Raw genomic sequence first — 25,688 nt, forward strand, 5'->3', positions numbered from 1 at the left:
TGGTAAAGTCACGACCATACAAGAAATCATGGAACTGAGTAACAAAGACGAGAGCCAAAGCTTCTTTCTCGATCTGTGAATAATTTCTTTGCGCAGACGAGAGCAATTTTGACGCAAAGGCAATAGGGCGATCATGCAATCCATCTTTGTGCGCAAGCACAGCACCGATCCCGAAATCCGATGCGTCTACCATCAAGAAAAGGGGTTTCTGGGGATCGAATGGCGTAAGGCAAGTATTAGAAAGCAACGCCGATTTCAACTGGCGAAAGGCGCATTCGCATTCCGTCGTCCAGACGAACGAAACACCTTTACGGCGTAAGCGATGAAGCGGAGCTGAAATGGAAGAGGCATTGCGCACATAGCGATGACAGTAATTTATTTTACCCAGCACACTCTACACCTGCTTCAAATTATGCGGCAAAGACAAGTCTTGTATGGCACGGAGGTGCTTTGGACTGGGATGTATGCCTTGGGCATTGATTACATGTCCCAAATATGGTAAGTCACGAGCAAAAAACACACATTTGTCCTTCCGCAAGCGAAGACCATTTTGTCGCAAGACCTGAAATAATGTCCGGAGATTGGCTAAGTGTTCTTCTTCCGTCTTTCCGGAGATCACTATATCGTCCAGATAGTTTGCTGCAGTAGGTACCGACGCACAAACAGTTTGCAGATATTGCTGAAACAATGCAGGGGCGGATGCACACCCGAATGGCAGTCTGTTGAATTGGTACAAACTAAGATGCGTGTTAACCACCAAGACGCGCTGGGATTCTTCGTCCACTGGTATTTGTAGGTACGCATCTGCTAGGTCCAACTTCGAAAAATATTTACCCAGGCACAGTTTGTCAAAAAGATCTTCCGGGCGGGGTAAAGGAAAAGTTGCAATCACTAGTTGTGGATTCACTGTAGCTTTGAAGTCCACACAAAATCTCAATTTTCCGGAAGGTTTTGGCAAAATTACTAAGGGTGAGGCCCAGAGAGAAGCCTGCACACGTTCCATTACACCTTGTGATTCTAAATCGTTTAATGTTCTTGCTACTTCATCACGCAATGCGTGGGGAACATTGCGCGTTCTGAAAAATTTCGGTTGCGCGTTTACCTTCAGTTCCAAATGTGCTGCATAGTTCTTAGCGCAACCTAGGTCCGGTGCAAAAATGTCTGCAAATTCTTCACACAGACGAGAAACACTGTCTGAAGGCACAGTCTTGTTCAATGATAGTACCTGATTGACTATAGACATGTTAAACAACTGAAATAAATCTAAACCAAACAAGTTCACAGCAGAAGAAGAACAAAGTACGTAAAATGACAAGTTTTGTTTGTCCCTTGTATGTTGCTAGAAGGCTGCACTGTCCTAACACAGGGATATTCTGTCCGGAATAACTATTTAACTTAACACTTGCGGCATGCAACGGAGGTGTGCCCAGTTGTTTGTACGTGCCTTTATTGATCAATGAAACTGCAGCACCGGTATCGAGCTGGAATGGTATGACCTTGCCATTAAAGTCCAAATCTACAAAAAGTTTATTGTCCTGCTGACGACAAGAGCGACTGTCTCGTGCAACGTGAACAGACACTTGTACAGAAGCACTTGCGCCTTGACGCGATTTCCGGCGATGTCGACGCACACTATTTGTGGGACGAACACAGTCACTGTTAGAAGGAGCGGCACTGGGCGGAGTGGAATTAACTACACGAATGTCCATGGGTGAAGGTTCACGAGCCTGAGTATTCTTGGTTCGATTCCGGCACGAAGCAAAGGGCCTGGAATCATTGTGAGTGTCCGATCTGAGCTTTTTCTGGCAAACACTCTGAACATGTCCGTTTTTATTTACAGAAAAAGCAAATAGCTTGGCGTGACAAGCAATTCTCACGCGAATGTCTAGTAGCACACCGCGGGCATGATTTAACTGATTTGCATGCTGGCGCGGGACACGTGGCGGAGGGCTAGGCAGCAGCTGCGCGGACGAACGCGAGGGCTGTTTACCGTTCCGTGCAGCCCGCCGGCGGGCCGGTTAACGTGACACACAGCTGGCGAAGTTGCAAATGATTCCTGAGCAAAGTCAAGTGTGTCCTGCCTATCCAATATGTCTATCACTTATTGAAGGGAGGGATTGACCAGTTTCAAAATCTGTTCCCTTATACGAACATCAGAAACGTTCTGTGCAATTGCATCACACACCATAGTATCTGAATAAGGGAGTCCACATTCACACTCAAAAGCACAATCCCTTGTAAGGCCTTGCAAAGTTGCAACCCACTCCCGATTAGTTTGACCAGCCGTACGTTTTGTACGAAAGAACGTATACCGTTTTGCAACTACATTAACTGATTCTTTGAAATAGGCATCTAATGCAGACAAAATTTCGTCGTAGGACAGAGTTGCTACGTCGCGTCGGGGAAATAATTTCACTATCACACGGTACGTCTGCACCCCTACACACGACAATAAGTGAGGCTGCCGCTCGTTACCTTGAATTCTGTAGGCGGCGAGATGAAATCCAAATTGGCGTGACCACTCCGTCCAGCTTTCCATTGCCGCATCAAACTGACGAAAAGGTGGTGCAACTGCGTGTTGCGGCTGCGGTAGCGGTGGAGCGGCGGCTGCCGCATCGTTTTGCATTGCACGTTGCCCTGGACGAGCTGTCCAAGGGCATCCAATAAGGCCTGCGTCTGCTGATTCTGCAAGCGATAAAATTCGGACAGTACATCTGGAGATTGTGGCGAAGCCATGACACAAGTAAATTAGTTATATATAAATAAGAAGACCCTTTTTAGACTCTTTTCAGACTCATCGCCATGTGCTGTATTTCTAGAGGAGGCCGAAATGCACGCGTTTAAATACACGCAGACTGGCGTGAGGTCGGAACAGGACAATGTCTTGAGAATTGCAATAAAGTACGAAAATCTTGTAATATTTAACTTTAATCCACATTTGTAGAACATCGCTCTTGATGATACAGAAGTATAATAGCAATACAGTGGTGGCGCTCGGTCTGCAATTACTGACAGAGGCGACACGCGGGTCCGACATATTCTACCAGACCGCAGCCGATTTAAGGGGCTCCGGAATGCCCTATACTTGCAATGTTAAAATAACGCTTATAAATTACATCTTTCCTCACAAAGTATTTGAGGTAGGAAGTTTAACTTTTTACAGATTATTTATTGGAATATGGGCTACAACTTAACACAGGGATTTTACAAAATTTTAGTTCAGTTATTAAAGATTTTTTTTTCAATTGTAATGAAAATTCACAACATTTTATTTCAATTTTTTATTTATATATTCAAAAATATACAGCTTTTCGGAAAAAGGCTGTGTTAAATTATGCAGAAGGTACTGTGTAACATTTACTGAAAGTTTGAAACAAATATGTTTGGAAGATCCTTAGAAAACATGTAATTAGTATGAGAAAATAAAAGTTTTGGGAATCGAGCGACAAAGATTGGATTAACTTTTTAGTGCATTCCAGGTCCATAGGACGGATTATCTTCATCCTCTGCAAACTCCTCCTCCAGCTTCCTCTTGTTCCTCCTCCTGTTTACTCTTGCTTGTATTTCTAGACTCTTTACAGCCCTGTCTGCAGCCCGAAGGCGTTCCTTGTCTAAAGCAAGCATCGCTCGTACCATGTTAGAACCTATCTTCATTCCCATATTTCTAAATACCTTGCACCTTACAATGTTGCCATCATTGAAAGTCGCAACAGCATCATACACACCAAAGTGAAGTGTTTCTATTCCAACAAATACAGTCTTGGGGATTCTCGACCATATAACACTATTTACACTTTCATTGGAGTTTTGAGTTTTTCCGTGAATACACTTTTTCAACAGTTCAGGTGCTGCTAAGTCTCTGAAAATAGGTTTTATCACCTCCATTATTGCATGAGGCAGACTATGCTTATGAGTGTACACTTCACCAGTTAGCAATCCTTTGTTATATTTACACCGTCTTCTTCTTTGGGACACAAGCTATGTTGGGGATTTTCATCGGTTGAAGAAGTATGAAAAAAAAAGAGCCCAAACAGCCTTCTTCATTTCGTCGACACTTTGTGTATTTTGCCTAATAGCCATTCCATAATAGTTCTGTATTTTGTCAATTACACTGTCAGTTAACCTTTCCTTCCCATCCAACCCTTTACCATCACTGAGTTTTTGTTTTTTTGTACGAAGCTTTCAGTCGCCGAAGTCTTGTTCCCATTCGCTTCTGTACGTGTCCAATACACTCAAATTTCTGCACTACAACATCATCACCATAGGGCTTCAGTCCTTGAACATGTTTGAAACTTTTACAATCACCGTCACCAAGGTAATTAACATATCGCACTTTATCACACGCCTCAGAACGCTGGAATATACTGGCAACACCAGCCACTTCCATTCCTCCACTACTGTCACTATAGTTAGCTTTGCAATTATTTTCATGTGTACCTTTATATTTTTGTGGACATCTACAATACTTTGATATTACTGCTACATCTAAAACTTTCCCTGTATGCATACTGGTGGCAGATACTACACCATGAAGAGATGTGTGTCCCCGTTTATGCCAGGTACCATCGAACGCTGCAGTCAAATCTCTGTTACCATTATTTTCCATTACTGCCTCTTCCACAGCGTTCTTCATAGATTCTATACAGACATCTTCTACTTTAGACCCTATTAATTTATTATAGGTCGTAAACTTGGTTGGGGGATTTGGAAGATTCATGATGCCACAGAAAATTGCACCTGCAGTAGCACCCTTACCAACTGAACGCAAGGAATAAACAAATCTAATGTTGTGTTCGTAGATTTTGCTACCATTTTCTTCAGTTGCAGTTACTGCAACACTGTTCCAAAAGGTGGTCATGTATGAACACTTATCACATTTCAGTTGTATTTCACTAGCAAGTCCTACGTGCTTTATTATGGAGAGTTCCAGACCAACTTCACTACAATGAATACATCTTACACATTTTGAAAAAATTCCTTTGAGAACCGACATATCAAATATTTCATTCACATCCGATTCGCCCATAAAACATTTATAGTTTTCACTCATTGAACCAAGCTTCTTCTGCGAAGTATTTTCTTTCCCACTTTGACTGCTATGGGCAGGTGTACTTGAGAGGTTAGGTTCACTCACTTTGTTATCGTCTTTATTGTTTACAGTAATAACACATACCTTTGGCTTTCCAACATTTCTCCTTTTCTTAAAAGCCTTCAGAGGATTTCTAATAACTTTGCTTTTACTCATTATTATACTTCAACAATACAGAGACCCAAGAAATAAAATTAATTACGAATATTTTCGAGATAACGACAGAGTAAATAAACATGAAACAATCGACAATCACACCAGCGATATATATTGAACCATCACAGGTTAGCCACAACACATACTTTATCTCACATCACTAAAATGTACCTGATGAACACGGACGTTAATAACAACACCATTTGACAGCAGTTTAACAGCGCCACAGTGGGTCACGCCCATGTAGAACACATTTCAAAAAAAATTTAAAAATAGTTGTAGTCTTCGGAATTGAATAAATTATATATCTATTAAAAGTTAATAGTCTGCAGATTCAGAAAACGCAAAAAAGTAAGAATTGAACTTTTCATGATTCTGAGCCTTTCCGGAGCCCCTTAAAGCTACCACCTAGCAAGTGTGGTGTCTGGCGGTGACACTACAAAAATTAAAACATCGTGGCTACTTCCCTAGTTGCAGCTGTGTCTTCCGAGGCACATCTCCACATAGTCGTAAAAATATAGAAAAAAAACTCTAAAATGGTGTCTCCTGTGGTGTTCAACATCTAACCACATGGCTCTCTCCTCTATCGTCGTAAATCGCCCATGCGTCTTCATTGATACCACACACCACGTAGCCAAACACGACACAAATGCGAGTGAGCACACGCGCAAGTAAACAAGGAAGTCACAGATATCTATACAAACATAATGTATAGATGTTCCAAGGACCTCATGAATGATGGTATCCTGCCAATTGCTAAAAATGTAGTTACTAAAAGAAACCAGTGAAATGTTTGAAAAAGTTATTTGAATCACCAGTTAGCTGTTCATTCAGTGTGTTCTGATTATCCACGCTATGTATCAATTTCCAGCTGTCAACCTTAGTGTTTTACACCATAAAGAAGTAGTTGAGCTGATGTATTTTTTAACATTGACAATCACAACCATGACCTCTCATCCAGTATGGATAAAATCAAAGTTCAGAGTGTCGTTTGTAATCCTGCTAATGTATCTGATTTTAGTTATTTTTTTCCTAAATAAATACATTTTAATAAACAATGGTGACGCATGTGAACCCCAATCCATCCAATCCTTCCACTTCATTTCCCTTTCTCCTGCTGGATTTTTTGTTGGTAACAGAGGATGGTTACTTTCCTGGAAGTAAAGGATGGGTATCCTCATACTGTCAATTCACTGCTGAACATGGGGTCCCATGACTCACCCAGTTTGTCCTTATTGCAGAAGCAACAGTTAATCTATGAATTGAATGTGTCAGCTTCCATGTAGTAAGGGCAGTGTTGCCGAACTTGTGGCTCGTCTGCATGCCGGTGTGGACAACCCCTTGGTGATTAGTACCAACTGCACCGGGGAGGTAAATGTTGTACTAGCTGACTGAGCTCCAACCATGAGACCCTTGTGTCAGAATGTAGAGTGTTTAGAAAGTTGTCAGCCCCACCATAAGCAAATACATACAATCCAGGCACAATTGATCCAATGGGATCAGGAGGGGGTGGGGGAAGGGGCAAGGCAGGAGGGGGTGGGGGCAAGGCAGGAGGGGGTGGGGGCAAGGCAGGAGGGTGTGGGGGCAAGGCAGGAGGGTGTGGGGGCAAGGCAGGAGGGTGTGGGGGCAAGGCAGGAGGGTGTGGGGGCAAGGCAGGAGGGTGTGGGGGCAAGGCAGGAGGGTGTGGGGGCAAGGCAGGAGGGTGTGGGGGCAAGGCAGGAGGGTGTGGGGGCAAGGCAGGAGGGTGTGGGGGCAAGGCAGAGGGGGTGGGGGCAAGGCAGAGGGGGTGGGGGCAAGGCAGAGGGGGTGGGGGCAAGGCAGAGGGGGTGGGGGCAAGGCAGAGGGGGTGGGGGCAAGGCAGAGGGGGTGGGGGCAAGGCAGAGGGGGTGGGGGCAAGGCAGAGGGGGTGGGGGCAAGGCAGAGGGGGTGGGGGCAAGGCAGAGGGGGTGGGGGCAAGGCAGAGGGGGTGGGGGCAAGGCAGAGGGGGTGGGGGCAAGGCAGAGGGGGTGGGGGCAAGGCAGAGGGGGAAGGGGCAAAGCAGAGGGGGAAGGGGCAAAGCAGAGGGGGAAGGGGCAAAGCAGAGGGGGAAGGGGCAAGGCAGAGGGGGAAGGGGCAAGGCAGAGGAGGAAGGGGCAAGGCAGAGGAGGAAGGGGCAAGGCAGAGGAGGAAGGGGCAAGGCAGAGGAGGAAGGGGCAAGGCAGAGGAGGAAGGGGCAAGGCAGAGGAGGAAGGGGCAAGGCAGAGGAGGAAGGGGCAAGGCAGAGGAGGAAGGGGCAAGGCAGAGGAGGAAGGGGCAAGGCAGAGGAGGAAGGGGCAAGGCAGAGGAGGAAGGGGCAAGGCAGAGGAGGAAGGGGCAAGGCAGAGGAGGAAGGGGCAAGGCAGAGGAGGAAGGGGCAAGGCAGAGGAGGAAGGGGCAAGGCAGAGGAGGAAGGGGCAAGGCAGAGGAGGAAAATTAATGGGTGGATATGGAATGTGGACAAGGAATGTAAGAGGACACCATCTGTTAGAATTTTGGACAGGGCATATCTTCATCATACACTATGTGCTCAAAAGTATCCGGTCACCGCCAGAAACACACTTTTTCGTATTTGGTGCAATATGCTGCTACATACTGCCTGGCACTCCATATCTGCCACCTGAGTAGCCATTAGACAACATGAGAGAGCACAATGGGGTGCTCTGCGGAATTCATTGACTTCAAACATGGTCAGTGATTGGGTGTCACTTGTGTCACATCTGTATATGACATTTCCTCAGTCCTGAACATCCCTAGGTCCACTGTTTTCAATGTAATAGTGAAGTGGAAACGTGAAGGGACACATGTAGTACAAAAGCATGTAGGCCAATCTAGTCTGTTGACTGACAGTTACTGCTGACAGTTGAAGATGGTTATAATGTGTAATAGGCAGACATCTATGCAGACCTGAATGAACTGCAAAAATGTAGGAATTTTAAGAATGTGATCGGGATAAACTGAAAGAATCAGAGGCTATAGAGAATTTCAGAGAGCACTAGGGAACCACTGGCAAAAACATGGGAAAGAGAGAGTAGAAAATGAAAGGGTAGCTTTGAGACATGAACTAGTGACGGCAGCAGAGGATCAAGTAGGTATAAAAATGAAGGTAGTTGAAATCCTTGGGTAATGGAGGAGATATTGAATTTAATAGATGAAAAGAGAAAACATAAAAAATGCAGTAAATGAATCAGGCAAGAAGGAACACAAATGTCTCAAAAATGAAATCGACAGGAAGTGCAGAATGGCTAAGCAGGGATGGCTACAGGACAAATGTAAGGATGTAGAGGCATATATGACTAGGTGTAAGATAGATACTGCCTATTGGCATTCTGAAGAGACCTTTGGAGAAAAGAGGACCACCTGCAAGAATATCAAGAGCTCAGATGGAAAACCAGTTACAAGCAAAGGGAAGGCATAGGTGAAGAGTATACAGAGAGTCTATGCAAGGGCGATATACTTGTGGGCAATATTACAGAAATGGAAGAGGATGTAGATGAGGATGAAATGGGAGATATGATACTGCGTTTGACAGAGCACTGAAAGACCTAAGTTGAAACAGGGCCCTGGGAGTAGAAACATCCAATAAGACTACTGATAGCCTTGGGAGAGCCAGCCTTGACAAAACTCTTCCATCTGGCGAGCAAGATGTATGAGACAGGTGAAATACCCTCAGACTTCAAGAAGAATATAATTGCAATAAAAAAAGTGTTGACAGGTGTGAAAATTACCGAACCATCAGTTTAATAAGTCACAGCTGCAGAATACTAACATGCATTCTTTACAGATGAATGGAAAAGCTGGTGGATGCCAACCTCAGGGAAGATTAGTTTGGATTCCATAGAAATGCTGGTATACATGAGGCAATACTGACCCTACGACTTATCTTTGAAGATAGATTAAGGAAAGGCAAACCTACATTTCCAGCATTTCTAGACTTAGAGAAAGCTTTCGACAATGTTGACTGGAATACTCTTTCAAATTCTGAAGATGGCAGTCATCAAATACAGGGAGAAAAAGGCTATTTACAATTTGTACAGAAACCAGATGGCAGTTATGAAAGTCGAGGAGCATGGAAGGGAAGCAGTGGTTGGGAACGGAGTGAGACAGGGTTTTAGCCCATCCCCAGTGTTGTTCACTCTGTATATTGAGCAAGCAATAAATGAAACAAAAGAAGAATTTTCAGAAGGCATTATAATCCATGGAGAACAAATAAAAACTTTGAGGTTTGCCGACAACATTGTAATTCTGACAGACAGCAGAGGACCTGGAAGAGCAGTTCAACAGAATGGACAGTGCCTTCAAAGGGGGATATAAGATGAGCATCAAGAAAAGCAAAATGAGGATAATGGAATGTAGTCTAATTAAATCGTGTGATGATGATGGAATTAAATTAGGAAATAAGACACTTAAGGTAGTAGATGAGTTCTGCTATTTGGGTAGAAAAATAACTGATGATGGTCGAAGTAGAGAGGATATAAAATGTAGACTGGCAATGGCAAGGAAAGCATTCCTGAATAAGAGATATTTATTAAAGTATACATTTAAGTGTCAGGAAGTCTTTTCTGAAAGTACTGGTATGGAGTGTACCCATGTATGGAAGTGAAACATGGACGATAAATAATTTAGATGAGAAGAGAACAGAAGCTTTTGAAATGTGGTGCTATAGAAGAAAGCTGAAGATTAGATGGGTGTATCACATAACTAATAAGGAGATACTGAATAGAATTAGGGAGAAGAGGTATTTGTGGCAGAACTTGACTAGAAGAAGGAATCGGTTGGCAGGACACATTCTGAGTCATCACGGGATCATTGATTTAGTACTGGAGGAAAGGGCGGAGCATAAAAATCAGAGGGATACCAAGGCATGAATACACTAAACAGATTCAGGAGGATGTGGGTTGCAGTAGTTACTCAGAGATGAAGCAGCTTGCACAGGATAGAGTAGCATGGAGAGCTGCATCAATCCATTCTCAGGACTGAAGATCACAACAAGAAACACATCCTCCCAAAGGCATGATGAAGGTATCAGGATTCGTCAGACCATGCAGTGCTCTCCCACTGCGCCAACATCCCACGCCAATAGTTACATGCCTATTTCAGTTGTAGTTGTCGATGTCATGACATTAACACTGGCACAATCATGGGCCATCAGCTGCACAAACTCTTCATTAGGAGTGTTTGGAGCATTGTGCATGCAGACACACTTTTACTCCGCCCAGCATTAATGCTGCATGTTAGTTATGCCACAGTTTTCTGCCTGTCTATTTTTACCAGTCTGCCTAGCCTATGATGTGTACCACCTGTCATGAGTGGTACTTGCCCAACCCCCATAATGTCTGGACATTGTTTCACCCGTGTTTTGCCATGTGTTGAAGAAAACTGCCATAGCACTCCTCAAACGCTCAGCAAGCTGTGCAGCTTCCAAAATGCTGATCCGCAGCCTTCGGGCCATCAAAATCTGCTCTCAGTCAAACTCAGATTGTATGCATTACCTATTTTACACCCAGACAGCATGCTCACTGATACTCCATGCACCGTGTGTGTGTGTGTGTGACTAGAAGACAAGGTGAGGTGCTATTCCCTGGATAAGTTTATACTGACAGCAGATCAGTGGTTATAATGTTTTGGCTGATGTTATGGATATAGTATTATGGCTTCCAAATGGATGCTGGGCAATGCCAAGGGAACCATTCTGCAACATTTGAGGCAATTGTCAAATGCATCAAATTACTACAAGGGTGTACCAGAAAATAATGCCTCCTAAGCTTTGATTCTGTTCTTCATGTCAGTTGTCATACATATTACTCTGTTGATGTTACAACTTCGCTGACACAATATGTAGCACCCTCCTGCTGGAGAGTTCTGAACTGCAGTGTGTAACGTGTGTGTGTTATTTAACAATGTCAGCATGTCAGAAAACCCTCAGAAAACAGAACACAAATTCAAATAGTTCATCCACATGTGGAGCACCCTCTCCTTCAGCATGACAATGATAGACCACACACAACTTTTTTTGCACCTGCAACAGGCTGACACCTTTGATTCATTGCTATTGATCATCCTCCATACTGTACCAGTTTGACCCAATTTTCAACTATTCCCAAAACCTAAAGAACACCTTCAAGGACTTCAGTTTGATAGTGGTGAATTGGTGTGAGCAGAGGTGAAGCTGTGGGTCTGCCAACAAAGTCAAACATTCTACAGTGATGACACCAACAACCTGGTGTCTCATTGGGAGAAAGGTGTTCAGTGCCATGGTGACTGAAATAAATATTTAAACACTAAGAATAAAGATGTAAAATGTTAATAAAGTTTGTTTTAATTAAAATGCTTCGATAATTTTCAAATAAAAATTGTGTACCATTACTTTCCAGCACGTGCTCATGCCAAAATATACACCATTTAGAAACTAAGCTTTATTAATTTGGTGAAGAAGGTGGCTTTCAACTAATATAATCTCTACATGCATCTCTTAAGGTCATAGGGAAGTTCAGTCCCACTAACACAGCACACAATGTCAGAGGTAGAAGTTACATTCTGGGCACAATTTGGATTTTTTGGTAGACATTAGGCTGTGCTACTGGTCAATTTGTTACCACATCCTTTACTTGCCTTTCACATTTCTTGGCTTTGTCAGCTCACAATCACACTGCCACCTTTCAACCTAGGCTAGGCTGGACTATGGATCAGTCTCACCACAACATATATTTCAAGGAGGGAGGGGAGTGGGGGGGGGGGGGGGGCTAGCACAACATTTTGACCTTCTAGTCTTTGAATAGTTCTCAGATTCAGGTCCAAGGTCAATGACTCTTCAAATTGCTTTTCATTCACATGATGTGTGTTGTGCATACATATCATTCTGTATGCCAAACCATCATTACATCAGGAGTGAAGGCAAAGGCTTTAAGTATGTTGGGTCTAACCACTCTTGTAGTGTATTTACTTTCCTATCATTTCCTCACAGTGATGGTTTAGGATTACTGTTGTGATACTGCTCGTCAAATGAATTGCAAGCTGATCACATAGTTCATACGAACTATAATGAAGTACTCACATATATTCAAATGCAAATGCTGCATTAATGCTATCACAGAACTTCTGCAGTTGCACCCAAGATGGGTGCTGAAGCAGACTTATTCAGCACAGATAGTACACAAGTAGTTGTGATTGTGTCAGGAACCTCAATTCTGGTTGGCAGAATTAAAATACTAGTGGCACCAAGCGAATTTGTTTTCCTGTTGATAGCTGAATACCCTACAAATGGCTGCACTGCATCAGATTTCAAGTGACATGTATATGTAAGATTATTTACACCAGTAACTAACATTCTGGCAGTTTCACAAAAGTATGTGTAGCAACGTGCAGCAAACACAGAAAGTGGTTATGAACAAACCTGTCAATATTTCATGTGTAACACCATTGCTTCATGAAAACTTCGCTGCCAATATACAAATTCATTCTGCAGATACAGGCTGTGTAACAATTTATGTTTCATATGGTATTTGTCAGAAATTTAACATTACTAGTGGGTCATTCCATGTCAAGATGGGCGAAATTTAGACAAGTTCCCCACTTGACCATCTCCAATTTGATGAAATTTTTACAGGATATATATATATATAATATGTCTGCTTGTGTCTGTATGTGTGGATGGATATGTGTGTGTGTGTGCGCGCGAGTGTATACCTGTCCTTTTTTCCCCTTAAGGTAAGTCTTTCCGCTCCCGGGATTGGAATGACTCCTTACCCTCTCCCTTAAAGCCCACATCCTTTCATCTTTCCCTCTTTCCTGATGAGGCAACCGTTGGTTGCGAAAGCTAGAATTTTGTGTGTATGTTTGTGTGTCTATCGACCTGCCAGCGCTTTCGTTCGGTAAGTCACCTCATCTTTGTATATATATATATATATATATGGAAACATTCCACATGGGAAAAATATATCTAAAAACAAAGATGATGTGACTTACCAAACGAAAGCGCTGGCACGTCGATAGACACACAAAACACAAACATACACACAAAATTCAAGCTTTCGCAACAAACTGTTGCCTCATCAGGAAAGAGGGAAGGAGAGGGAAAGACGAAAGGATGTGGGTTTTAAGGGAGAGGGTAAGGAGTCATTCCAATCCTGGGAGCGGAATGACTTACCTTAGGGGGAAAAAAGGACGGGTATACACTTGCGCCCGCACACACACACACACACACACACACACACACACACACACACACACACACACACACACACACACACATCCATCCACACATATATGTGTGTGTGTGTGTGTGTGTGTGTGTGTGTGTGTGTGTGTGTGTGTGTGTGTGTGTGCGTGCGCGCGAGTGTATACCCGTCCTTTTTTCCCCCTAAGGTAAGTCTTTCTGCTCCCAGGATTGGAATGACTCCTTACCCTCTCCCTTAAAACCCACATCCTTCCATCTTTCCCTCTCCTTCCCTCTTTCCTGATGAGGCAACAGTTTGTTGCGAAAGCTTGAATTTTGTGTGTATGTTTGTGTGTCTATCAACGTGCCAGCGCTTTCGTTTGGTAAGTCACATCATCTTTGTTTATATATATATATATATATATATATATATATATATATATAGACCTTACATGAAGCACTGCCAAATTACAGCTTCAGAAGTAGTATGGTGGGGCCACCAGCCACCTCTCCACAAAGGCTCGTTTTTTGACATTGCGAATGAAATGAATAAATGATAAACTTTGTTTTACCACTGTTCAGGATCTAAGATACCTGTTGTGCTCAAACTTTGTGATCCTGTTCAACTTTTTGGGTACAACAGCTTCGTTTTAGTACAAAAGGTCAAACTATGGTAAATTCATCATAGTGTGCTATCAAAGTGGTTCATAAATCTTGTCATATCAAATAAACTTACATTTATATTACATTAAAAAAATACATGTACTCTTTATGGTTGCCAAGCCAAATATTTCAGTTCTTATTAATTCATTTGCTGAAATTTGTTAATAGAAATTACAGTTGATTCTAACACGCTTTCTTGCTGATGGAGCTGGAATGACAGAAATAATGTGTTGGTTTGCAATCCAACAAGCATCCTGCCTAGCTGGCCAATAGAACGAATGTGCATTTTCTTCTTCTGAAACTTCAGACACAGTACCAATCAACCATTTCTGATCATATATACAGGCAATTTATGGGCCCAGTAGTAAGGCTTTAATATTTCTGAATGAAACGCTTGACGTTGGTCAACATTTGCCACAAAGAAGTTTGTATCATTGAATACTCTTCTAACTTGCTCTTCATTTAATGGCACAAAATGGCGATTCTCTCTTGTTCCTGATACTGTGCAGCCATTTTTTTAACCTTGCTTCCTGCTCAGTTTTTAATGTTTCAATTTGTTCTTTTGAAACAAAAATGAATTGGATTCCTCTTTTATTCTCTGTACAGTATTTTAAAAAGTCAGTTGGTGTCAAATCTGGTCCTCAGTTGGTCTTTGAAGGCTTGCTCTTGCTGCCAGGCACTTTACAGTTCCTCCAATTCCATCACATGGAGATTTAACATGGCTTGTAGCAGAAAAGTTCCATTCAGCTGAGATTCCAGTCATTTTGATGGTGGCAGAGATTCAGAGAATTTTTGAAGTTTTTGCACTGCACTGCTCACTCATCACTGAAGTAGTAAATGTGTGTCATTTTTCCAAGGAGACACTTTAGATCTATTAATTTCACTATAAAAGCATTTACAGCAATTGCATCATGTTTGAGGCTGTCGCTTATTATACAGTAGCTGATGCTGCTGATGTCCAAGTTATTTCTGAAGTACACAACAAATGGGTGTAAAGTTGCTTGGCTGTTGTTCCAGTGAAAGCCTTTAACCGCATCCTGCACAATGAAGGAGTAATTTTCAGCAAAGTCCATTAATATGATCATTTCAGGTGGCTTACAGTTTTCTTTTATACATTTTAGGTGCTTGCTCTGGTGCTTTGCAACAGAATCAGTGGTAAGTTTGTCAATTTTTGAAATCAGGTCTTCAATAAAATCCTCAGTGGTCATCTGCTTTGTTTCTAATGTATGTATCAGTGTGCACCCACTGTTTCAACTCAATGGTATCATCTGGATCACTGTCTTCTAAACTACTTTCTAAAAACTGTTCAAGTAGTTCTTTTCCCAGACAGATTTCAGCGATGAAGCATGCAGTCTGGATTCCAAATTACACACTGTTTTAGCAATCAGACGCTTATAATCTTCTTTAATTGGATTGCTTGCAAGCATCAGTTTCACAGTTTGGTGTAAAGTGCAAACAGAAACTGAGTGGGTTCTGCAGCACCCACAGCAATGCACCATTTTGGCCTCAATTCACAAAATTTGCCAAATCCAATTTCAGGCCCATGCCGAAGTTGATATGCAGCAAACATGTCTTTCAAATTATTCAGGAGAAGATATTTTTACATCAAAACTATCTTTCTTTCTATTCTAATTGATACACAGTCTTTTTACCTGGTCAAATTAGACTAATTTTTCATTCTGAAAAAATGTTACCACTCTTTCTTTTACAGCATCTGGAATCTTCTTGCCACACTTGTTCTTTGGCAGAGTTTGTGTACCATTTTCTGCCTGTAACTTCCTAGCTGCTTTTCCCATCCTCTCTGATACACCAAATTCTTGCATTGTCTCTTTTATAGTACAGCTTTGTGGTACTAATGTCAGTAACTGCAATTTTTCAGGCTGCCTTGACAATTGCCACTTCTCTTTCAATTCCTTAATCAGCTGCTTATAATCTTCGCAATCTGGACATGTCTTGCTTGTACTAGGTGTTTGAAGATCTTTCGGGGCGAATCCTCCAGCAGCAGCAATGTTATTCACAATTGCCTGTTGAGCTACGCTTATTTTTTGTTTTGCATAACCTTTAACATCCCTTTTGAATATTCTCTTAAATTTTGGAGGGGAGACTCCAAAAGCAGTTAGAATTGATACCTCTGAATATGCTTCATCTTCTGACTGGTTTGAAGTTGACATTTTTCTGCTTTCTTTGCTAAAAATTGTTTCTGCAAGCTGGACATATCTTCCGACCATGTTTCACATTGCTCTTAGTCACTACTTGCAATTGTTTTGCTGTTTCCACATTGACAATCTGTAAACCCTTTTTAACAGAATGGTTCTTTGCACCAAAAGGGTTACAACAATATCATGGTAGAAAGTCATATTTGGCCACAAGTATTGCTTTGTGATGAAAGCATATTTATGCATTTTCAGTAAGACATACCTCACTTCTTTGGTTTATTAATTCCTATGACTCTACTTAAAAATCTTTGATTGGAATGGAGTCTCACTGATGTGTGTATATTTTCAGCTGATATGCATAATTATCTGCAGGACCAATGACACCGTACTAAAACCTCATTGATATCCAATTGCTGTTTGTTTCAATATTAGATAAAGTAAAAGCGGTGTATATTTCCAACTTAAAAATATTGAACAATCATAGGTAATGGGAACTTCCTTGAGAATACAACAGAAAAATTAAATAACCTGAAACATTTCTAAAAAGTCACCCCATACCATGAAATAATTTTTACTTACCGATAAACGACGTTTATTCAGTGATGGCAACACACTTTACATCATTTAAAAAGGCACACACAACATCTGAACATTCTTCACTACACAACAATGTGGTTCAGACCGATTGTTGAAGCATGTTATTAAACTCAACTGTTGACACTAAACTGGTCTGTCTCTAAAATAAAAACTTTTCTGATCAGACAAGGTGAGCTCAGATAACTCAGTTATTATTTGAGCAATCTGGATGCCACTGGCAGTGCTTTATGACATGCTGACAGGCTGCAGATAACTAAAGTACCAGCTTCAGAAAGTTGTTCTTTCAGTAGATACAAGGCAATGAAGTACAGTCAAAATTTGGCTTGAAAAGATTTATGAGCCACTTTGATAGCACACTATGACGAATTTACTATAGTTTGACCTTTTCTTTTACAGCTACGAAATTGTATCCAAAAAGTTGAACAGGATCACAAAGTTCCAGAACGACAGGTCTCTCAGATCCTGAACAATGGTAAAACTAAATTGATCATTTATTCAGGTCAATCGCAATGTCAAAAATTGAGCCTTTACGAAAAGGAGGCTAGTAGCCCCCCCCCCCCCATACTACTTATGAAGCTGTAATTTGGCAGTGCTGTATGTAAGGTCTCTATGTAAGGTCTATATGTACAACCTCTAAAAATTTCATGGAAATTGGAGATGGTCAAGTGGGGATCCTTAGGCCACTTGACATGGAATGACTCTGCTGACAGTTCTTGTTACACTTTGTTCACACATTCAAGGTCAACACCTAATGTTAATAGCACTACAAAATTTACTTCTCGGATTAGTGACGTGCAAATGTCACTTCAACATCATCCATAAATTACATTTCTTATTCAATACCACGATACACTGCAATAATGCATTAACTGCAGCCATACGATTTATAAATTTAATGGCACTGCTAAGACTCACTATGGTCATAGTTATTCTAAGTCGCACACTAAGGTTGTCATTTAAAAGAAGCGTATCAGAGCAGCATATATCCACATTATGGCAACCATGTTATCAGTATAATTGAATTGTGCATTAAAAAAGTTTTCCCTGTTTACTGAACATTAAATTGAAACTCTTGCTGAATTCTATGTGAGGTTTAATAACAGGCTTATTTCAATGCACTGTGCAAAATGTCATTTAAGAGTGAAAGTTCATCAGTTGTTTAGTAAACAGAATTACCCATGTTTCCAGCAGTATGACAATTTTATGTATTCACACACCATACTGTACACATTAATGAAACACTTAAGAAATACAAGTAAGCCACTTACCATGAAGTATAACTCTGTTTTTACTTCGTCCGCTCCCTCTTTTTTTATCCACATCGCTGGCTCCTGGTCCATTGCTTTAGTTCTACAGTCTGAGAGAAAAAAGAAAAACAGCAATCAGATAAGAACAGTGGTACTCAGTTTCCATTGTTACCATGAGGTATAGCTCAAAGGCAGTATTTTCACTCATCTAATGGGTGCAGCAAATGGGTGATTACACAGGAAACAATCAGAAAGGATGAGGAAAAGTAGGTTCAGTGATACAAACTCATTTACATTTCTCAGGTCATGAAGAGTGAGAACACTCATAAAGTAACATGCACTGGAAACTCGTTTTTAACACTGGCTAATGGATACTTTTCTATTGTGACAATTATGGAAGATGAGTATTTTTTGTGCATGCACTAACTTCAGCATTACAAACAAAGTGGGCAAGAGATTGCAGCGAAATTTCTGAATAACATCAAATATTTCATTCTACACTTCTTTCATTGCGTTAATTTCAGTCTGATAGGGACATGATGAGAACCTGGACGTACAGATTGTTTGTTTATCAGTGAATACGCATTTTCAACATAGGTTGGTTGTTTTGGGGAAGAAGACCAGACAGCGAGGTCATCGGTCTCATCGGATTAGTGAGGGATGGGGAAGGAAATCGGTCGTGCCCTTTCAAAGGAACCATCCCGGCATTTGCCTGGAGCGATTTAGGGAAATCACGGAAAACCTAAATCAGGATGGCCGGACGCGGGATTGAACCGTCGTCCTCCCGAATGCGAGTCCAGTATATAACCACTGCGCCACCTCGCTCGGTTCAACATAGGTATTACCTTGAAACTTCATCTGTATTCATTCACGGATGTTTATTCAGTTTATAGTAAGCATCATTTTGGAATCTCTACCTGCAATTAAAGAAAACCATATACATGTATCATAGATTGCTCACTGCAGTGCGAAAGTTCTCATTCTTAATTACCCTCAAGATTAAACAGTGGTTCGTTTTTTCTTACAAAACTGATTTAATAAAACGACTTCCTACTAACTGTAACTATGATGAATGATCTATTAAGTTCTGATGGCATGTAAAGCTTTATTTTAGACGAATTACAGTTAATTGTACTTTGTATTTCGCCAGTTCCTAAATTACAGTATTCTTATACAGAACTCCATTAAAACCCACACACTACAACAAACTGGTATATACACATGTTAGAAGAGTACTAATGACACGAGTAATCAAAGCACAGGGAAAACTAGCAAAATGCAACAGAATTACAGCATTTCCTTTCATGCGAACATACTCGAAGCATGAAATGATGTAACTGTGGGCACTTGTAAACATGCTTACGTTAGCTCTAAAATCTGGAGCCGCTATATGTCTACATCACAGCAAATTATCATCACAATCATATCTAAGTAAGTCAACATAACCGTACTAACATAGCGAATGTGTTGAATTTCACTGGCCGCTTTTTCTCGTCAGTCACGAAGTACATGACGGAGATCATTGCATGGGCACACTGCTTCTGACAACACGTCACAATCTAAGCCATTTCTTTTACTAAGATACACGTAGCGATTTTACCTGGACAGGCCAAAAACAACAAGCTCTAATAACTCGGGTATTTAGTTGTTATGAACATAACCTGAAAATTTATAACACTCGTACACCTTCACCAAACACACTATAGGTAATGTGATCATAAATACAGAATAAAATCTCATCCTTATGTACCCATTAAAAATTAAAAGACAACAGCCTCAAACATAGCTACCAGAGCGTCATCACAAGATATTCGCGAACTATTACACTCGTCAAACTCAACTGTTATTGTGATAAAAATGAAGTATGGCACTAATTTACTTACGAAACAGTTTTCTTCACTTATTCTTGTTTGCAGTTTATAAACGCTTAAAATTTATCTGGAGAATGTCACACAGAAAATTCCGCTAAACCATGAGATTGCACCTGCCTACACACTCACACTGAAAGAAACCAGCTAAACCAAAGATCTAATAGCAAGACAAAGCACTCTGCCGTGGGCTGTGAGATAACCAGTACGGAAAAACCGGAAAGATAAAAATGCGAAAATTAAATTAGATAGGATACCTACTCTATCCCTTTGGTAAATCCTTATCGCTATTTTAGTATAACAACTACATAACTTAAAATAGCTGTTATTGAAGAAATGCGTTTGAAAATTTGTCGGAAATTTAAATCTTCAATGTACCATATGGGAAGCACTGATCAGCACATGGACAACACATCGTTGTAATTTTCCTTTGTTACAGGCAGAACGGGCATGCACAGGGCGTTTGACAGTGAGATCTCGTTGATTTCTCTTGTTTTCTTGTTAGAGTTATGAGTAATTCGTCAAAGTTTTCTTTAAATCGCTTAAAAATGGTCGCTGTTTTATGACATTCCCATACGAAGAGGGAAAGACGATTAGATTTAACGTTCCATAGACACCAAGGTCATTGGAGACAGTGCAAAGCTCGGACTGTGTTAAGCATGGGGAAGGAAATCAGCCGTGATTCAAATGAAACATCCCAACTTTTGCTTGGAGCGATGTAGGCAAGTCATGGAAAACCTAAAACTCTATGGTCAGATACTGGTTTGAAACATAGTTCCCCCAATTGCGAGTCCAGTGTATTAACCACTGCACCACCTTACTCGGTCTTAGGCATCTAACTGGTTTTCTGATCACAACTTCTTTCGTATCAGCAACATTAAAATCACATGATAGTGTCAACTGATAATCTCATGTGTTGTTTCACCAACAGTATAAGGTATTGCATATTCAGCAATAGTATTCCAGTCAGTAGGCCAGTCCACTTTTACCAACTTTTTTTAAATTCTGTAGTGACTGCCAAATGCAATGAGATACATTCCATTTCACTGTGATGAATAAACATGAATTTTAAATCAATGACTTCTAGGTTAGATTTTTCAGTGTTTGATTAATTCTAGGTTAGATCTTCCAGTGTTTGATTAATTATAGGTTAGATATTTCCTGAATAGCGGATGAGGACATCAGCAAATTTGTTGGGATTCTGTCTTCCACAACAATCGCTAAAATGAGCTTTACCAATGCAGGTAGAGACTTCAACATCCATACAAATAGCTTGCTATCTCATAACTTCTTCGTTTTCCCTGTATTTCCGAACACATTAAACACTCTTCTTGTTTTGACTTTATGTCATTGTCTATAAAATTTTAAAAAATTCATTCGCTGCTTATAAAACAACCCATTGTTAATGGGATCAGTTGCTGTAAATAAAACTTGCTGGAAACAGAGGTTGCAGCTTACAGAAGTCCTATATAACTTTTGGGCTCACTCCATCTCTTGTTTTTTCTCCTCACAAACACTGTCTGTTTCTAAAACATTAGCATTATAATCAGGTGTCAGTGTTCCTTTATTGACCCCAGCAGTACTCTAGGCCATGTATAGACATCACTGATCTTTTTTTTTAGGATGATGAAAACAGAGACTATAACCCTCTGAAATGTCTTTCTGTAAATATGGTCCGTATGCAAAAATTTATACAGGGATCACACAAGTGTGATGTTAAGTGACAATCTAAGATATTTTATTATTTTTCCAGTGTGAAAGTAGTAAGACTGAGCCACTGCAGCATGATTACTCACACCATCCCAAATATCTGGTGAATTAAATTTCCTTACATGATGGTTCTTCTGCCTTCTTCACTTGTGTTTTCGACTGCTGTTTTATTCATCACTGTTACCACAACACCTTAACTAATTCCAAGTTTATTCAGAAACATGGTCTTGCAGTCTTGGATTCATTCTGTTCTTCATAGGAAGTAGAACATAATAGTGAAGTTCCTTTTTGAGTTCACTCATGTGCTGGCTTTTTTTAAAGCAAATAAAGTCTGTTTTTTATACAGTTCTAATTTGCAATATCTTTAAAAATGTTCAGCCTTTCTGCATGGACAAACTTTTTATGACATTTACTTCTGCAGTTGTCTCAACATGGATCTTTCATGTGAGCTCCTGGAACATGGAGTTCCCTGAATGAAATGTAGGATTCTTTGCACTGGTATCTGATTTTGAAAACATTTATATCCCTGTGTTATCAATGTTTTTACATTTTTTATGGGGTTGCTTGTCCTTGAAAGTGTTTCTCTATGTCTCTAAATTCTGTTCTTTAAAGGGGTGCACATCGGTAATGTCACCTTCATTGGCTGTCTACAATAGCTCTGAACTTTGTTACCATTAGTTGGCTTTAATTGCTTCAAATTAACATTTGCTCATTTTTGTGGCTCTTCATCTGATTCATCACCAGATGTTAGTTGATATTCCAAAATAGAAGGAGAGATATCTGATGGTTGGCTAAATGTGTGGAATATGTAGACTATGCAAATGACCAGGTTATTGGTGTAAGACTGAAAGGAGCACAAAAAGATTTACTGATTGTCGAGGTGTATATGCCAACTTCAGAACATGATGACCAAATTGTAGAGGAAACATAAAATGTAATAGAGGGAATAATGGATGAAAATAAAAAATGGTGCAAAATAGTAATGGGAGACTGGAACGCCATTGTGGGAAAAGGGAAAGAGGGAGACATAGTATACAGTCATGGTCTTGGAAAGAGAAATGATAGAGGTGAATGGCTAATTGACTTCTACAGGGAAAGGCAGCTGATAGCGGCAAACACATGGTTCAAGAACCACAAGAGGAGGCTCTACACATGGATATCACCAGGGGATAACTATAGAAACCAAATCGATTTTATACTGGTAGAAGAAAGATACAGGAATTGAATCAAGAAGGTGCACACATTACCAGATGCAGATATTAATAGTGACCACAACGTACTTATGGCAGAAATAGAAATAAGAATGAAAAAACTGAAGAAGACGACCATGGTGAAGAAGTGGGATCTAGAAAAGATAAGATCCAACAAAGAACAAACTACAGAAGTGCTGTCTAGGGAGTTTCTCAACACATTATGAGACAAAGAACCACCACATAATGCCAACGAGTACTAGAATATGCTGAAAGAAGGAATCATTAAAGCAGGAAAGCAAAATATAGGCTATGTAAAAGGGAAAAGGTCAAAAAACCATGGATCACACAAGAAATGATTTCCAAGATGGAGGAGAGAAGAAAATTGAAAAACAAGAGCACTGAAGATGCAAGAAAGAGATACTGCAGGTTCAATAATGAACTGCGAAGAGAAACAGAGCAGGCTAGGAAGAAATGGCTAAAAGAGGAATGTGATGAAATTGAAGAAATGGACAGGAAGGGAAGATACAACCTACTATACAACAGAGTAAAGACTATGACATGGGAACAAAGCAGGGCAGGAAGTGCTACTATGGAAATTTTGAGTAAAGACAAAGAGGTAGTGTACAAAGATCGTGACGATGTCCTCCAGAGATGGGAAGAATATCTAAAAGAGCTACATGACACAAATAGCAAACCAGAAACTCTGGAACTTGAATCACACACCAGTGTAAGTGACGACGAGAGAGGACCAACCATCATAATGGGAGAAGTAAAGTCTGCCATAGCTGCAGTGAAAAATGTGAAGCAGTAGGTATAGATACGATACCAGGAGAAATATTAAAATGCTTAAACCAAGGCGGAATAAGAGAAATATTGAGATTACGTAATAAAATATATGGCAGTGGTGAATGGCCTGAGGACTTTCTGACAGCAGTAATGATTCCATTACCGAAAAATCAAGGAACCAAGAAATGCAACGAGCACAGTACAATCAGCCTCATTTCACATGCAGCCAAAGTGATGTTAAGAATAATTAATAAAAGACTTGAAAAAGTAATGGAGGAGAATCTTGGCGAGGATCAGTTTGGCTATAGACGGAATATGGGCACCAGAGATGCAATAGGGCTCGTACGAATCTTGGGAGAGAGGTTTATTGAAAAAGGAAGAGACCTATATATGTGCTTCATCGATCTAGAAAAGGCATTTGACAATGTGGTTTGGGACAAGCTGGCAACTATAATGAGGGAAAAGAGAGTGGCCCGGAAAACCAGAAGACTTGTAAACTCATTATATCTTAATCAAAAAGTTTCAATTAAAGTGAGAGGAGAAAGTACAAACTGGATCGGACTAGGAAAAGAAGTAAGTGAAGGATGCTGTCTATCACCTACTCTTTTCAACCTCTACTTGGAAAATATGATTGACCCATGCTCAATAGATGACAAAGGCATAGAAATTGGAGGAAGTAGAGTAAGGTGTTTGAGGTTTGCTGATGATATGGTCCTTCTAGCCACAGGGAAAAAGAATTGAAGGATTTGGTGGACACCATTGAAACTAATGGAAAAAAATATGGAATGAAAATTAACACAAATAAAACAAAAGTATTGGCACTAGGAGGAAATAAGAAAATAAAAATTATGCTGAATGGAGAAATACTAGAACAGGTTCAAAATTTTAAGTATCTTGGAAGCAGGATAGACACTGACTGGAAGTGCATCACAGAAATTAAAACAAGGATAGCAATGGCAAAAGAGGCGTTTTATAAGAAAAGGAGAATTTTCTGCAGCGGTCTGGACAGAGAACTCAGGAAGAGACTCATAACATGTCTTGTGTGGAGTGTTATTCTATATGGTGCTGAAACAACATGTACTATGAGGAAGAAAGACAGAGAAACGCTGGAGGCTCTTGAGATCTGGACATGGTGGAGGATGGAAAGAATAAGTTGGATGGACAGAGCAAAAAATTAAGAGGTATTGAGAAGAGTGGGAGAGAAAAGACAGTTACTAGATGTAATAAAGAGAAGAAAAAGAAATTGGATTGGGCATATATTAAGAAAGAATGACGGACTGATCAAAACAGTTTTAGAAGGTTATGTAGAAGGGAAAAGGAAGTGAGGAAGGAAGAGATTCCAGATACTGGATGACTTGATGGACGGTACAACATACAGCAGCCTTAAGAAGGAAGCAATGGATCGCAGAAAATGGAGAGGCAAAGGACCTGCTAATATAGCAGATAACTTATGATGATGATCTGATGGCGAATATGAATCATGATTGTTGTCACTGGCAAGGAAAGTATAGGGAAAGGGGCTGATATGAGTGGTTTCTCACTCAGGAAACATGAAGAATCAAGAGTACATACAGAAGAACAGAAACATATTGTAGTATATTGTGCATTCTATATTTCAAACTTTCCCTACTCTTTAGCTTGACAAAAATTAAACAAATATGTTTCCACTTTGCATCCATAGAAAATGAAGGAAACTGAAAGGAGAAATAAAGTGTTGAAATTTGATTTCAAAGCTACAGTATTTCAGAAGAATATTGTTATACATACAAGCAAGAGACTGTAACTTCTATACAACAAATTCAATCATATTTTCCCTCTGGAACTCATTACTAACAAATTAGTACTACAAGAGAGCTCTGAAACCAAACAAACACCCCTGATTTTTTCAGTCTTTATGACATAAACAGGAAAAAACCATAAAAATGGGGAAAAAATACTCACCAAACTTTGTTGCCAATATAAACAGTGTTACCATCACACACAGACAACAAATATTTCCCTGTATGAAGTTCAGGTGTTGCAGTTGTGTAGTTCAAGACGTCTGCCTCTGGTT

The 25,688-nt window shown here is 40.4% G+C and overlaps 1 protein-coding gene across 7 annotated transcripts in view; it reads right to left on the minus strand.

Annotated features, from left to right (window-relative positions):
* LOC126213021 (zinc finger protein 708-like) overlaps nucleotides 1–20,092 on the minus strand; it is a 104,874-nt gene extending 84,782 nt beyond the window's left edge. Inside the window, exons 1-3 of one of the 7 annotated variants that reach the window (XM_049940581.1) lie at nucleotides 19,962–20,092; nucleotides 18,100–18,188; nucleotides 2,476–2,685 (exon numbers count right to left, since the gene is read on the minus strand). In XM_049940581.1, the coding sequence (XP_049796538.1) occupies nucleotides 2,476–2,685; nucleotides 18,100–18,171 (282 nt within the window). In that variant the 5' untranslated portion in view covers nucleotides 18,172–18,188; nucleotides 19,962–20,092. Of the gene's footprint in view, nucleotides 1–2,475; nucleotides 2,686–18,099; nucleotides 18,189–18,923; nucleotides 18,996–19,533; nucleotides 19,648–19,957 lie in introns of those variants that run through there. The other 6 variants (XM_049940582.1, XM_049940580.1, XM_049940585.1 and 3 more) reach the window with 6 other exon arrangements.
* Nucleotides 20,093–25,688: the final 5,596 nt, after the last annotated feature.

The sequence above is a fragment of the Schistocerca nitens genome, chromosome 11, assembly GCF_023898315.1.
Source record: "Schistocerca nitens isolate TAMUIC-IGC-003100 chromosome 11, iqSchNite1.1, whole genome shotgun sequence".
Lineage (NCBI taxonomy): Eukaryota > Metazoa > Arthropoda > Insecta > Orthoptera > Acrididae > Schistocerca > Schistocerca nitens.